The sequence below is a fragment of the Rhynchophorus ferrugineus genome, unplaced genomic scaffold (genome assembly GCF_030347505.1).
Source record: "Rhynchophorus ferrugineus isolate W39M unplaced genomic scaffold, kcgeb_rfMv2 rfM5, whole genome shotgun sequence".
Classification (NCBI taxonomy): Eukaryota; Metazoa; Arthropoda; class Insecta; order Coleoptera; family Curculionidae; genus Rhynchophorus; species Rhynchophorus ferrugineus.
Genome location: NW_027472584.1, coordinates 11,704,911 through 11,717,670, shown reverse-complemented (window position 1 = coordinate 11,717,670; position 12,760 = coordinate 11,704,911). Strand labels below are relative to the sequence as shown.

The window sequence follows — 12,760 nt, the reverse complement described above, 5'->3', positions numbered from 1 at the left end:
GCACTGTTGGTATATTCTAGGGTATATTGTGTTGAATAATTTTGTTATAAACATGAACAATGTAATGTTTACTGTAAAAACTTGATGCCAGTATCCGATTGTTGAATTCTATGCCATGGAATGGGTCGAAGTATTGATTCAGACAACAATAAATAAAATTGTCTGTCCGACACTTTCCGGTAAGCTAAAACTCATGGACTTAATTAAAAAAAGTCCAAATTGTTTTTAAAAACAAATTAAAGTCAACTTTACAAATATGTCGTTCTTCCGAGTTAGGCTTCAGCCAGATACTAGATATTTTAAGATATTTAGACAGCTAACATATTTCACACCCTTCACCTGGGTAAATTGACAACTGTTAATATTCGCTGGTGGGCATTTACTTCTATGCCAGATAAATGTTATATTGGTAGATTATATTTCGTCGGCTTTAATACGCCAACTTTTCTACTAGAGTCGATTTTTCTTAATGTGTTTTTATAGATTTTTCGTTGTTAATATTGATGTCATTTGTATACAGAGGAAACAATATTAAACACACCTATTGCCTCGGAACTCCCGGATATATTAGATGCACAAAAAACATCTAAAGATACTGAAGAAAAGAATGATTAACTACATTAGCGTGAACGCCAGTTTTCTTGAACATATTTAAAATAAATATTCTAAAACTTATATTAATCTTTTTATTCTCAATAGCTATAGCTTGTCCCTCGTATTTAGTGTATTTTGAATTATATCCACGTAACAGCCAAAATATGTTGTGTTCGCATCCTAAAAGATATTACAATCTTGACTTCTTTTCCTAAGTATTTTTAACCTTTTATTTTTAGGCTTGTTAAAGTCGAAACTAGGCGAACTGCTCATAAATTAATAATTTTAGAAACTCATCTAGTTATCCATTGTATGTTATTGATTTATAATTTAACTGTTATAAATATATTTTATGTATAACTTTTTTAGGTTTGTATCCGAAATTAACAAAAAATATTTGTTCTATATACTGTCTAGAAACCATTGTATTATGACTTGCATTGTAGTCTAATATATTATCAGTACAAATTAGTTAAAAAAAGCATCTATTAATATATTAGGGTAAAATTATCTCATACCAAAGGTTTAGGCATTTGTCAACATAACTTTCAAATATTAGTGATTTTGTATCAATATCATATTATTTTTCTTTTTTCTGTTCAAATTTTAAGCGCAATTTTTAGGGACCGTTTATTTTACTTCTCTAATTTGAAGAATATCTATTGATTTTAGAGATTTTTATATCAATGGAGCGTTCAACAATATATGAAGATGCCGAATTAACAGTTCAAACGGAACTAAGTCATCACAATAGATAACTATACATTTAAATTTAATATCTTTTAATCTAAAATTTAAAAAATAGCTGTTGTTGCATTAAAAACATAATTAAACGATTCTACAACATGAAAACTACACCCTATCGAACTATTTTGATATAAACATATTCAGATATCCTGTTTTTTTTTCAGTTAACCTACTCGAAAATCAGACTTTTTTTTGGTATATGGGGTTATCACAAATGTTACAGATTTGTTAAAAAAAATATAATACATTAACATCACACAGAACTATATAAAAATATTTCTGATATAGTTATTTATTTATAGAAAGCTGTATCAAAAATGTAGACGACATTTTTACAGAAGATTCGGTGACGAGTGAGCTAATATAGAATTATCTGTAAAACAATAAACAAAATTCTGTATCGCCACTTATACAAGCTGGTCACCATATTTCATTATAAAAAAAAACATTATTTTATTAAGATTAAAGGGAAGGATTCGAGAAACATATTGTTTATATATATTTTGACATGAAATGAAGTTACAGTGTACAATGTTATTAATTTACCTACACATAAAGTGCCACAAGAAACAGTGTTTCAGCATTTTCTAATATTAATTATATGTCAACAGTTATTTAATGTTATGTTGTATTAGTGCCAAATCAAATATTTACTAATGAAATATAAGAACAAGTTGAATTTGAGGGCTAAAAATTGCGTACACCTAGTAGTAGAGTTGTATGTATTAACATTGCCCTTTTTCTATTAAATGCACCTCACTACACTATACTACAAGATCAAATGGTTTGATTTTTTTTGAGTATGTGTCCTGTTCTGGTGTTATCCAAGAATAATTACTACGATATTAACATTAGTATGGAGTTCTCATGTGTCCTTGCAGTTCTCTTGATTTCTTGAGTGTAGTCGCTATCTGAAGGTTTCGGCATAAGTAATCAGGCCTGTAGTATTTCGGTGAATCTCACTAACACTTCTCCGGACTTTATTCTAGAAAATTTATATTGTATTTATATTAATTTTCGGGGACATCCCCATAATAGAATTCCGTATGTCCATATAGTTTTCAACATTTGTTATATAATAGCAATTTATTATGTACTGATAATTGTGATTTTCTTCCATTTAGCCAGTACATTTTCCTATATTTCAATTCCAGTTCTTTCTTTTTCATTTTTACGTGTTCCTTCCGGCGAAGTTTTGCATCATTCGGAGATATGGAATGATATTATTATTTATTGTTATTGGTGGTTGTGGTGTCTGATTATACGTGAACTGCACATGTACAGTTTTATTTTCGTTATTTTTTATTTTCCATGCTTGAGTCCAATTATTTTTATTGTCACTTAACTGATGAAATTTTCGCGTGGCTTCTTCGCTATTGTCTCCGACAGCAAGAATGTAACCATCGTGATTTATACCATTTGTGGTATATCACACGTGTAAAGTAGGTAAAGAATTGGCCCCAATATACTTCCTTGTAGTACACCTGCTATAGCTTCTTTTATTATAGAGTAGGTTCCTCTTGTTTGACTCTAAAGATTCTGACTGTAATGTGAGATTTTAATAGTTCAGTGTGTTGTTTCGGTAGCATTTTCTGTAGCTTATGAACAAGGCTATCATAGCATACCTTATCGAAGGCTTGTGCTATATCTAAGAATATAGAATTAGATTTTTGATAGAATTTTTTAAAAACTGTTATTCTATGAATCTGGTCAATTGTTGAATGTTTGTTAATAAACCCTAACTGGGCTGTAGGAATTACGTATATGATTTAATTTTTAGAGATTTTCAGAACTCAATCTTGAATCTATTGTTTTTCATATTTGCTACAAACTTTTGTTGCTTTTGCTTAGTCTTCGTTCAATTATTGCAATTCCAAATCTTTCTAGGATATCCAAAATGCTGCTTCACTTCCAAATTTTCATCCATCAATTTTCAATGCCAAAATCACTTCTAATAAAGCTTACTAATAACTACACATCTCATAACACACAATATATAAGTATATATACAGTGGAATTTGCACTTGTAAGAAAAAATGCGACGTACATTGCGTTGTAAAAATCTAGCTATTCTATTGTAAATCCATTAAATTAATACACAGTTTTAAGATTACAAGTCATCATTATCAAGGACCTCTTGTTAGCTAATATAGAAATTTTAATATATTAGGTGAGTTGAAATTATACTGGACATATTTTGTTATGCATTCTTTCAAATGAATTATAGATAAAATAAAATCTAACCTAAGATAAATTTCTGGTCCTAATATCATTTTTCTTATTTCTTATCCACTAGTTTCAAGATATAAGAATATCTCTTTATTGTTCTATATTTTCTTGAGATAATCTTTTCAGAATTCCAACAAGTGATGTCGTAACTTATATCAAGGGCATCACATAAAGCCATCACTCATAGTGATAAATGCATTTTTGATTCTTCGTGAAACTCTAGTAGGTCTATATACCATATCTCTATCGTAAAATATTAATTAAATGTTTGCTTTTTTAAATTAAGTTATAACAAATAATACCTACAATTTTAATAGCACTGTGGATTTCTTTGAAATATCTTATTTGTAGAACAATTATTTATATTAATTCATAAAAGCTTTCTTGTAAAACGATAATAAAAAAAACTTAATACTTAAAACAAAGTACTGGGAGTAAATGATGGTTAAGACCCATTATGATTATGATGGATATTTGATTAAAATATCATCTGATGGAAATTTCAACTACTCTATGCAAATTAGTTCGCATCTGATTCAAATTTCGATTAATTTATGAAGAAATGTGTTAAATAAATGATAATTAATGAGTTAAGTTTATTATTATATACCATGAGTATTAGATGTTATGTGTTATGTAAAAATTTGGATTGAAAAGAAATAATAATAGAATGTGAATGCGAACACAATGCGAACATTTTTTTAGCCCCTAGAACGTCAACAATTTGCCCGTGGGCAATAAGTATTATTATATGATTTCCGTTAAATAATATAACTATCCTGACATGTAGAAGATCATTTCAGTAAGTGATATGCTGTACAACTTAATCAACAATAATCTAAATCTTATTATAGATTATATTCTTAACTTATTTTAAAGTCTATCCTAACCTATTCTAAAAACAATTCTAACTTATTCTAGAGATTATTAAATCTCACTCTATGTGTCTATTAATTAGTTCGTGTGGTAGTTTGCGTTTGAGCCTATACACTACACTGTCATCGCGCACATTTAACTGTTTGGCCCATGCATTGGGATGCGCTAATAGTCTTTCAGAGTACTTCGCATTGACACTCCGAATCATACTCGTTATGGGTTCTAAGGGGATATCGCGCTGAATCAGATTATTGGACACGTAATATGGGACATCGACGATGACTCGCAACACTTTATTCTGGAACCTCTGAAGGCTATAGAGGCCTATGTTAGATTTGCTAGTAGTACCCCACAGTTCCATACCATAGGTCCAAATTGACTTACACAGCAAAACCTTGTTATCTAATGATAATTTAGATTTACGCCCTATCATTTGGTTTAGTTTAACCCCAAGCTGTTTGCGTTTTGTCACTATACGTTTTTCTATGTCAAACGTCGATCAAAATTCATTCCCAGATATTTAACGTTGTCTGCTTGCGGAAGTTCATAATTATTCATTCATTTTACTAAGGGACATGTTATTCTACAAAGAGTCAATGTCACATAGCTCAATTTTGTCTCATTTGCTTTGATTCGCCACGTTTTCAACCACAATTCGACTTTGTTAAGATGAAGTTGGAAGTTTCTTGTGGCTGATATTGGATTCTCATGTAATGATAAAACTGCTGTATTGTCAGCATCTGTTGTTGTGGTGTTTCTTAGGGTCGGTAGGTCAGTTGTATAGAATAGATATAAGAATGGCCCAAGAACACTGCCCTGCGGAACACCCGAATATATTGGGTGTAGATCAGTGTGTTCGTCACCCTGTTTGACAATAAAATATCTGTCTGTGACGTATGATTACAGCAGTTGAAAGTGCGTATGGGACTGTTTTTAAATGTTTAGAGAAAACTTCCGCTTTATCTTTATCATTTCTAGCCCAGGTATTGTTGTCAATTTTAATGGATGGATTATGTTGTTGAGGTTTCTTATTCTTTTTTGTTACTTTCCAGAGAGAATATTCAGTTGCATCACTTGGTGTTAAGTTTTCTAAATAGTTTTGAATTCCTTGATTTTGTTTTGCATATTTATTAGCTCTTTCAGCTCTTTTGTGGCCTTGTTGAATTTTTTCTTGTTTTCTTCTGCTCTGATTTGTTGCCAGGTTTTTCACAGTTTTCTCTTTTCGGAAATTTTTTGTTTAATTGTAGATGAAATATAATTAAACTTTTGGTATGTCGCGCTGTTAGGTATTGCGTACCATGCGGCCTCTCTTGTATGGTTTTTAATTTATTTTTTTTCTGCTATTCCTGTATCGGTTTCTGTTTTGTGAGGTAAATTTAGAGATATTAAACTGTATAATTTCTCTCTAAATAATGGTCAGTTAGTTTCGGTGTTATGCAAAAAAGGTGGTTGTGTTTTGTTGAGAATATTTGAGTTATAATAGCTGGTGAGTGATCAGATGATATATCGAAGAATGATTCAGCATGATGCACCTTTTGGTGTCAAATTTGGTATTCTTCTGAAGAATAATGTTTATGTTTGTTTATAAGTATAAAATCTGAGGACGAATAATCATCTCAGTTTTACCAAAACATACGCTAGGTAAGTCGGAGGTATTCTGACATAATTAATTTGTCACTTTGAAAACACTGCTAGAATCGAATGACACCTTTTTTTTCTACAACTTATATTAAATATGCCTAATACACTATAAGGCAAGTTAAAAGTAACGTAAAATTAGAGCTAGGAGTAACACTTATACACTGTACAAGTTCATGTGGTTTGGTTCACTTCAAATTTCCACGTTACTATGATTTAGTAACATTCTTTTATAATTTACTCTGAAGTCCTGGGTAACTTCGTAGATCCGTTTAATTTGGAGATTTTCCAACAGTTCTGCATTGATTACGTTGCGATAAGCATTGGTAGTTGAACAACTTTGTTTTGGCAGCGTTGACTTAGTCGGTTTCATACCTTAGTGCAAGCGTATACTTGCACCCCATAAGTCTAAATAGGCTTTATAATTATCTGGAAAAGCAATATCTTTCAACAAGTTGTTCAAGTTGATAGTACCTGCTTTAATTTTGAGCTTTTTGTCTAACGTCGAGATGGATGCCGAGGTATCTCGCTTGTTCTTCTTAGGAAATTGGAAATCCTTCAAGTGATATATTTAGCTTTTTGTCATTTCACCGAGAAATTGACATAGATAGATTTAGAGCTGTTAAGCTGTATGTTCAAGTTTCTGGCCCACTTGTGGATCTTGTTAACTGACACTTATACTTTTTATATAGGTTAAGATATAGATATGTGCTTTGCCATAATGACTGTACCGTTGAAAAATCAGAGATATCTATTTTTATATATTGTTGCTATGATTTCTGATTCTAATATTATCTAAGGATACTTCAATATTATGCTAAATCATGATATTTATACACAGCAACATGTTTACCTGAACACTAAACATTATAATATATTAATTATCTTCGTTACCCCCTCAATCTATCTCTTAACCCAGATTACATCAACATGGTTGTTAAATTACTGTATGTTATACAATTAGTACTATTATATTAACATTTTCTAAATACACCTAGAAGAAAAATCAAATTATGGAATGAAATTAATTTTCTAGATGGAACCAATAGTTTAACACACAGGACAACTTTTTCAATACATATTATATTAGGTTAAATTTATAGTAATTTAAACATTATATAAAGCAGGATAGTAACATATTCGATATAGTTTTATCCAAATTTAAAATTCTACGGATAAAATTGCAAATAACTTAGACAGTACTAATTACATTAATTTAACTAAATCAGACAATTTTAGAAATATTTATATAAATAAAGGCATTAATTTTTAAAATAGTTTGTTGTAACATATTCTTTTTTTTTATCAGGGATTCTTAGTATTCTTCTGCATGGCATGGGTTCTACAAGGATTGTACCACACATATTTCGTAAGCGTTATCACAACGATAGAAAAATTGTTCCAAATCCAGTCGAAAATAACTGGAATAATAATGAGCGCAACAGAGATGGGACAAATTGGATCCTGTTTACTGCTGACCTATTATGGCGGCCAGGGCCACAGACCAAAATGGATAGCTTGGGGAATGATCTTATTTGCAGCCGGTTCATTTACTTGTTCCTTGCCTCATTTTATTTATGGAAGACAGTTGATAACGGCCCATGATCTCAGTGGAATTATAAGGTATAGTATAATTTAAGGTTAATAAATACATTAAATTATTCACTGTTCACCGAATCTTGAGTGGTTAATAATTTCAACCGTAAATTCATTCGGTAAAAGGCGCACTGAAAATAACATTGTAGCACTTTTTAAATTATTTCACGAATTTAAATTTGGAAATTAACTAAATATAATCACATTACACGACTTTTAAGTGGGTTAAAGAAGATACCGATCAAATTAGTATCAATAACTTATTATGGGGGGCGATGTTATATAGAAATTTTAATTTTATTAGTGTTGAGGAAAAAGTTATTTCTTTTTTTATGTTCTTCGCATGTTTGAGGCCAGTATTAAGAAAATGTTGCGGATATTGTAACAAATATATAACAATAATCAATTGTGATCATTTTTTCCAATCACATTAGTTAATAACAGAAGAATCTAACTTTAATAGTTTAGATATATTCCAACACCCAATATTCCCATTGCCGCCATATAATAAGCAATTGTTTTTCAATCCCAACAGTAAATATCATTTTTATTGGTATCATATTCATATAATTTTCTCTTTTCGAAATTATTTTCTCATATAATAAGAATCATATAATATAAAGTATTTTATATTATATGATTTTATTTATTTATTTTAAGAGCTGTAGTGTTTCAAACGCGCTACAGCAGGGCCTCATTGAGTAACTATTACTACAGATATGCGACTTTAAAGCAATATCGAGAAAGCCCGAAATTACTTTTTTTCATACCTAAATTGTTAATTATTTAATCAAGAAGTTGTTATAAACACATTAAATGCTACAACTGCTACTATATTTCTTTAAAATGGCTTATTTTGCTAGAATGTAGTGGAGAGTTATGGTTATATATGTGACATTGGCTTAAATCATAAGAACTGATGGTTTCAAAGGCTTAAAATAAATTTGATGTTATGTTATAGTTAACAATACAGATTTTAAACTTTAAGTATTACAAATGTAGTCTTAAATTTATACTTTTTTTAATTTTAAATTTAAACTTTTGAAATAAAAAATGAGATGTTTAACAACATATATGGTATTGAATATAATGATACAATTTCAATAACTAATGTTTGAAAGCTAAAGCAGATATAACATATAAGCAAACACTAAAATATTGATCGAGTCGCTAGTAATTATAAATATCAACCAAACTGTAAGAGGTTTCTCTTCTGTAAGGTGGTGATGAAATAAGGAAAATCAATTACACACATTATATGTAATTTGAAGAAAAATCTGTCATCAGTTAAGTCGAAGTATTGCAGATGCAATGATTAAGGCAAATTTTACGTTTCTCTATTTGGAAATTAAACAATATTTGAATATCAATAGAAACAGTGGAAGAACAGATACAAAAGCGTAGTTAAAGTGGTGACCAATGGCTTCCTTAAAAGACGAGACAAGACTGTGAGAAAATCGAAATATTAAACAACCACATATACATGTTTAAAAAATGTGGAGTATCAAAAAATGCACGCTTCAATTAGCGATTGGTCGGACTTTAATCACTCGTTATTAAATGCGGTAAATCGTTCAAGAAGCAATTCCCCATTTATAAGGAACTAGACAGAAATAAAACTCGAAAGTGTTATTTAAAAATTACGTAAGATTTAATTGAAAAAAGAACTTGTTTTGGTTTAAAATTAACGTTAACTAGAGAGAATACTTACGGTTTCTTTGCTGAGATAGTTGATTCGATGAATATCTTAATATAAATCGTCATACACTTATAATGTTAATAAATGAACGGTTTAATATCAATAATTTAATGGTGATACTGATCGTTAATTATCTAAGTGTCATTTATTTTTTGCTTGTTATCATTTTAATATAATTATTTCAATTAACTTTATCCAATTATTGCATCCATTAATACATATTTGCAATATCTTCGTTATCATCATTATCATATAATTTTATTTACATTTTTAATGTTTTTGAATAACATTTAAATTAATTTGTCTTCTTCTTTCTCATTTGATGATTTAAAGAGAAAGTATTTTCGGTCATATCAGTGTGTAATTTTAATTCATCATCTTTTGCCACTTTTCTGAAAAGACCAAAACACTATAGAATTCTAGACGAAAAGCCGATCGAAGTGATTTTCACATGCCTCTGTTGAAGGCAGTTTTGAAACATTAAGAAGAGTTTTGTAGGAACCGAAACAAATAGTAGTGACATAGAGAAAGGTCTGGGCTATGCGATTGATACATTAAAGCTTCTAAAAATGTTAATGCTTTAACATTGTCCTGAGAGAAGACAAAGTCTTTTCAGTTAATCAATTCTGTTTTTTTTACCACCTACTTCTATCACATTATTTTATATCTAAATCTATCTTATCTCTATCTTATATATGATGCTCATTATGAACAGTTTCTTTTCAATTCCACCAAATACTTACTGGCACCATATCGTTGGCGTCTTTGCAACTATTTGTGAAGCTTCTCCTTTTTTCATCACCTATAATAATTAATTTCAAAAATGATTCGATTTTGATCCATTTTAGCAGTGATTTAGAAATTCCCAAACTAGGTCCATTAGATTTATTAGCTAATTGGAATCCAAGTATCGAATTACTTTTGGTATCGTGTCTTATGTAAAGGGTTTAAGCTGAAGTGACACAGTTTAAATTGGTTTTATTCGGAACAAGATTCAATTCTGACACAACCTTTCACCTAAAACATCCCCATACATAATTCCATATATTTTCCCCTTTTCGGAAGTTAAAGAGCAAAGTATGACAAAAATGACCAAAGGCCAAATCACATGGCATCGATCGATACAATTAATAATCAAACAAGTCTACAGAACATGACGAGTGACATAAGACTTTTAATGCCCTTCCATGTACTTTTACATGTGACCGAGTGTTCTCATGTTACAAAACCACTTTGTCGCATTTCTGCATGTATGAAGATCGTAAAACGCATCAATTACAATCAATAACGATATACGATAACATTTTATTGTTTGACAATTCAACATCTGTGAACTGCAAGAATATGTATAAAGCAAATTGACACATTTTATTAAAAAGAAATAAATATATAATATAAAGCTTTTCGAAAATGTTAAAAGTACGGTGTCTTGTTTATACTGTAGTCGTGTCTGATGAGGATTAGCATTTAAATATTGTCTTTTAGATAAACGAAAAGGTTTGCCTTTGTGTGCTTATATGATTATCTGCAAGATAAGGTTCTTACCTAAGTTGGTCAGATTATAATTCAAGACGAAATTGTTTCACAGCAATTTATAATTATATTTTGTTGTATGCACAGATTTACAGTTATTGATAATAAATATAATGTAACAATGGAACAACTGAAATAAAGTTTATTTTAATAACAGTTATATTTGTATGTTCCATTTTTAGTTTATTTATTTTTACATTTAGAATAATAAGATAGAATCATGTGATTTTAGATTGCCAGATGTCGGTAATCACTTTCCGGATTTTGTAACAATTTCACTAGCCATAAGTATGCAGTGTTATGATTTGATACGTATGTCATTTGATTCTACTGACATTAGTGAAAATGTGCATTTGTCACACGCATTAGGTTTCTAATTTCACATCCTGGTACATACATCCTGTAAACATACATCTTGGTAGGCCAAAAACTTTTGGAGATGAGGAATTACAGGAGTTATTGGATAAAGACCCATTACAAATTTAAAAACAGTTGGCAGAAAAATTGTATGTGAGCAAGCTGCAATTTGTGAACGATTACAAGCGATTGGAGAGTTCCAAAAGATGAAAAGATGTCAATTAGAAAATCGAAAATTCGTTAGTGAAATGTTGCTTCAATGGCATGAAAAAAAGTAATTTCTGCATCGAATAGTATCATTGGGTGATAAAATGGTTTTATTTCAATAAAAAATGATCAATTTGAACTGTGTATTGATCAAAAAACGTCCACAGCAAGCTCAAAGACATGATAAGGTGATTTTGCAGACGCCTTACACAGCAAAGTCAAAAATGTGTTGAAATCACTTGGATGGGCAGTTCTATTGCACCCGTAGTACTCTCCAGGCCTGGTTCCACACAAGTGCCGTCTTTTCACATCGATAGGGACATGCGCTTGTAAAGCAACACTTAAAAAATGGTTCGGTGAATCGTTTAGGTCAAATAAGAAACTGTTCTTTTGGAATGGCATCCATAAATTGCCTGAGACATGTAAATAACGTGTTTTCTTTAGTGACAAAAGAACGGAAATGCATTATCGACACACCTGGTATATTATATATTGCTTAATATCACATATACAGAATAATCCCTATAATTGTTGACGACATTATCATTAATCATAATTCGGTTTATATTTTAGGGAACCGAATGTTTGTAATCCTAGTGGAAGCGTTCACAAGCCCCTTAAGCCATTTTTCAATACCACTGAGTTGGATGGGTTCAATGAAGATGACACTTCAAGCATAATTCAGTCTTGTTATGAGGATGTAGATCCTGGCCATCAAATCCAGTCCAGTGTTACTAACATTGTTTTGGCCATATTTTTTATCAGTTTACTTGGTGTTGGTATGGGACAAACAGCGGTTGCCACTTTGGGCATCCCATTTATTGATGATAATGTTACGAGCAAAGAATCTCCTTTATATTATGGTAAGTGCTTATTTTTTTCTGAAATTATTTTGAGAGCAACAAAAACACATTTTTACTGATATATGATAAAATGATGATTTATGATAAAATAATTTTAACAGGGTGTGCATATAACAATTCTACTTTCAGAGAGAACAAAGTTCCTTCTAGGTCAATTACATAAAATTGTCATTGATTACTATATTACATAGTATTATTTTAACACTAGAACTGTTGACTAACTAAAATTCTTCATTGTCCTTTTGGAGTTGAGTTGAACAGTTAGATTTACTTCAAATGTTATTACTATTTTTCTCTTGAAGATCTTAGAAATGCAATTTCCTATCCCTAATTCTCTATCCTTATTTCACCTAATATCTAATATATTTGTTCGATATGTATATAAGTGAAGGTTCATTGGCACTCTCCACATAACAGTTAT

At 30.3% G+C, this 12,760-nt stretch overlaps 1 protein-coding gene across 7 annotated transcripts in view; it reads left to right on the top strand.

Annotated features, from left to right (window-relative positions):
* Positions 1–12,760, top strand: part of Oatp74D (Organic anion transporting polypeptide 74D) — a 130,556-nt gene that overhangs the window by 94,906 nt on the left and 22,890 nt on the right. For all 7 annotated transcript variants that reach the window (XM_076404854.1, XM_076404849.1, XM_076404853.1 and 4 more), the window contains 2 exons: positions 7,394–7,707; positions 12,050–12,339. In XM_076404854.1, the coding sequence (XP_076260969.1) occupies positions 7,394–7,707; positions 12,050–12,339 (604 nt within the window). The remainder of the gene's footprint in view (positions 1–7,393; positions 7,708–12,049; positions 12,340–12,760) is intronic.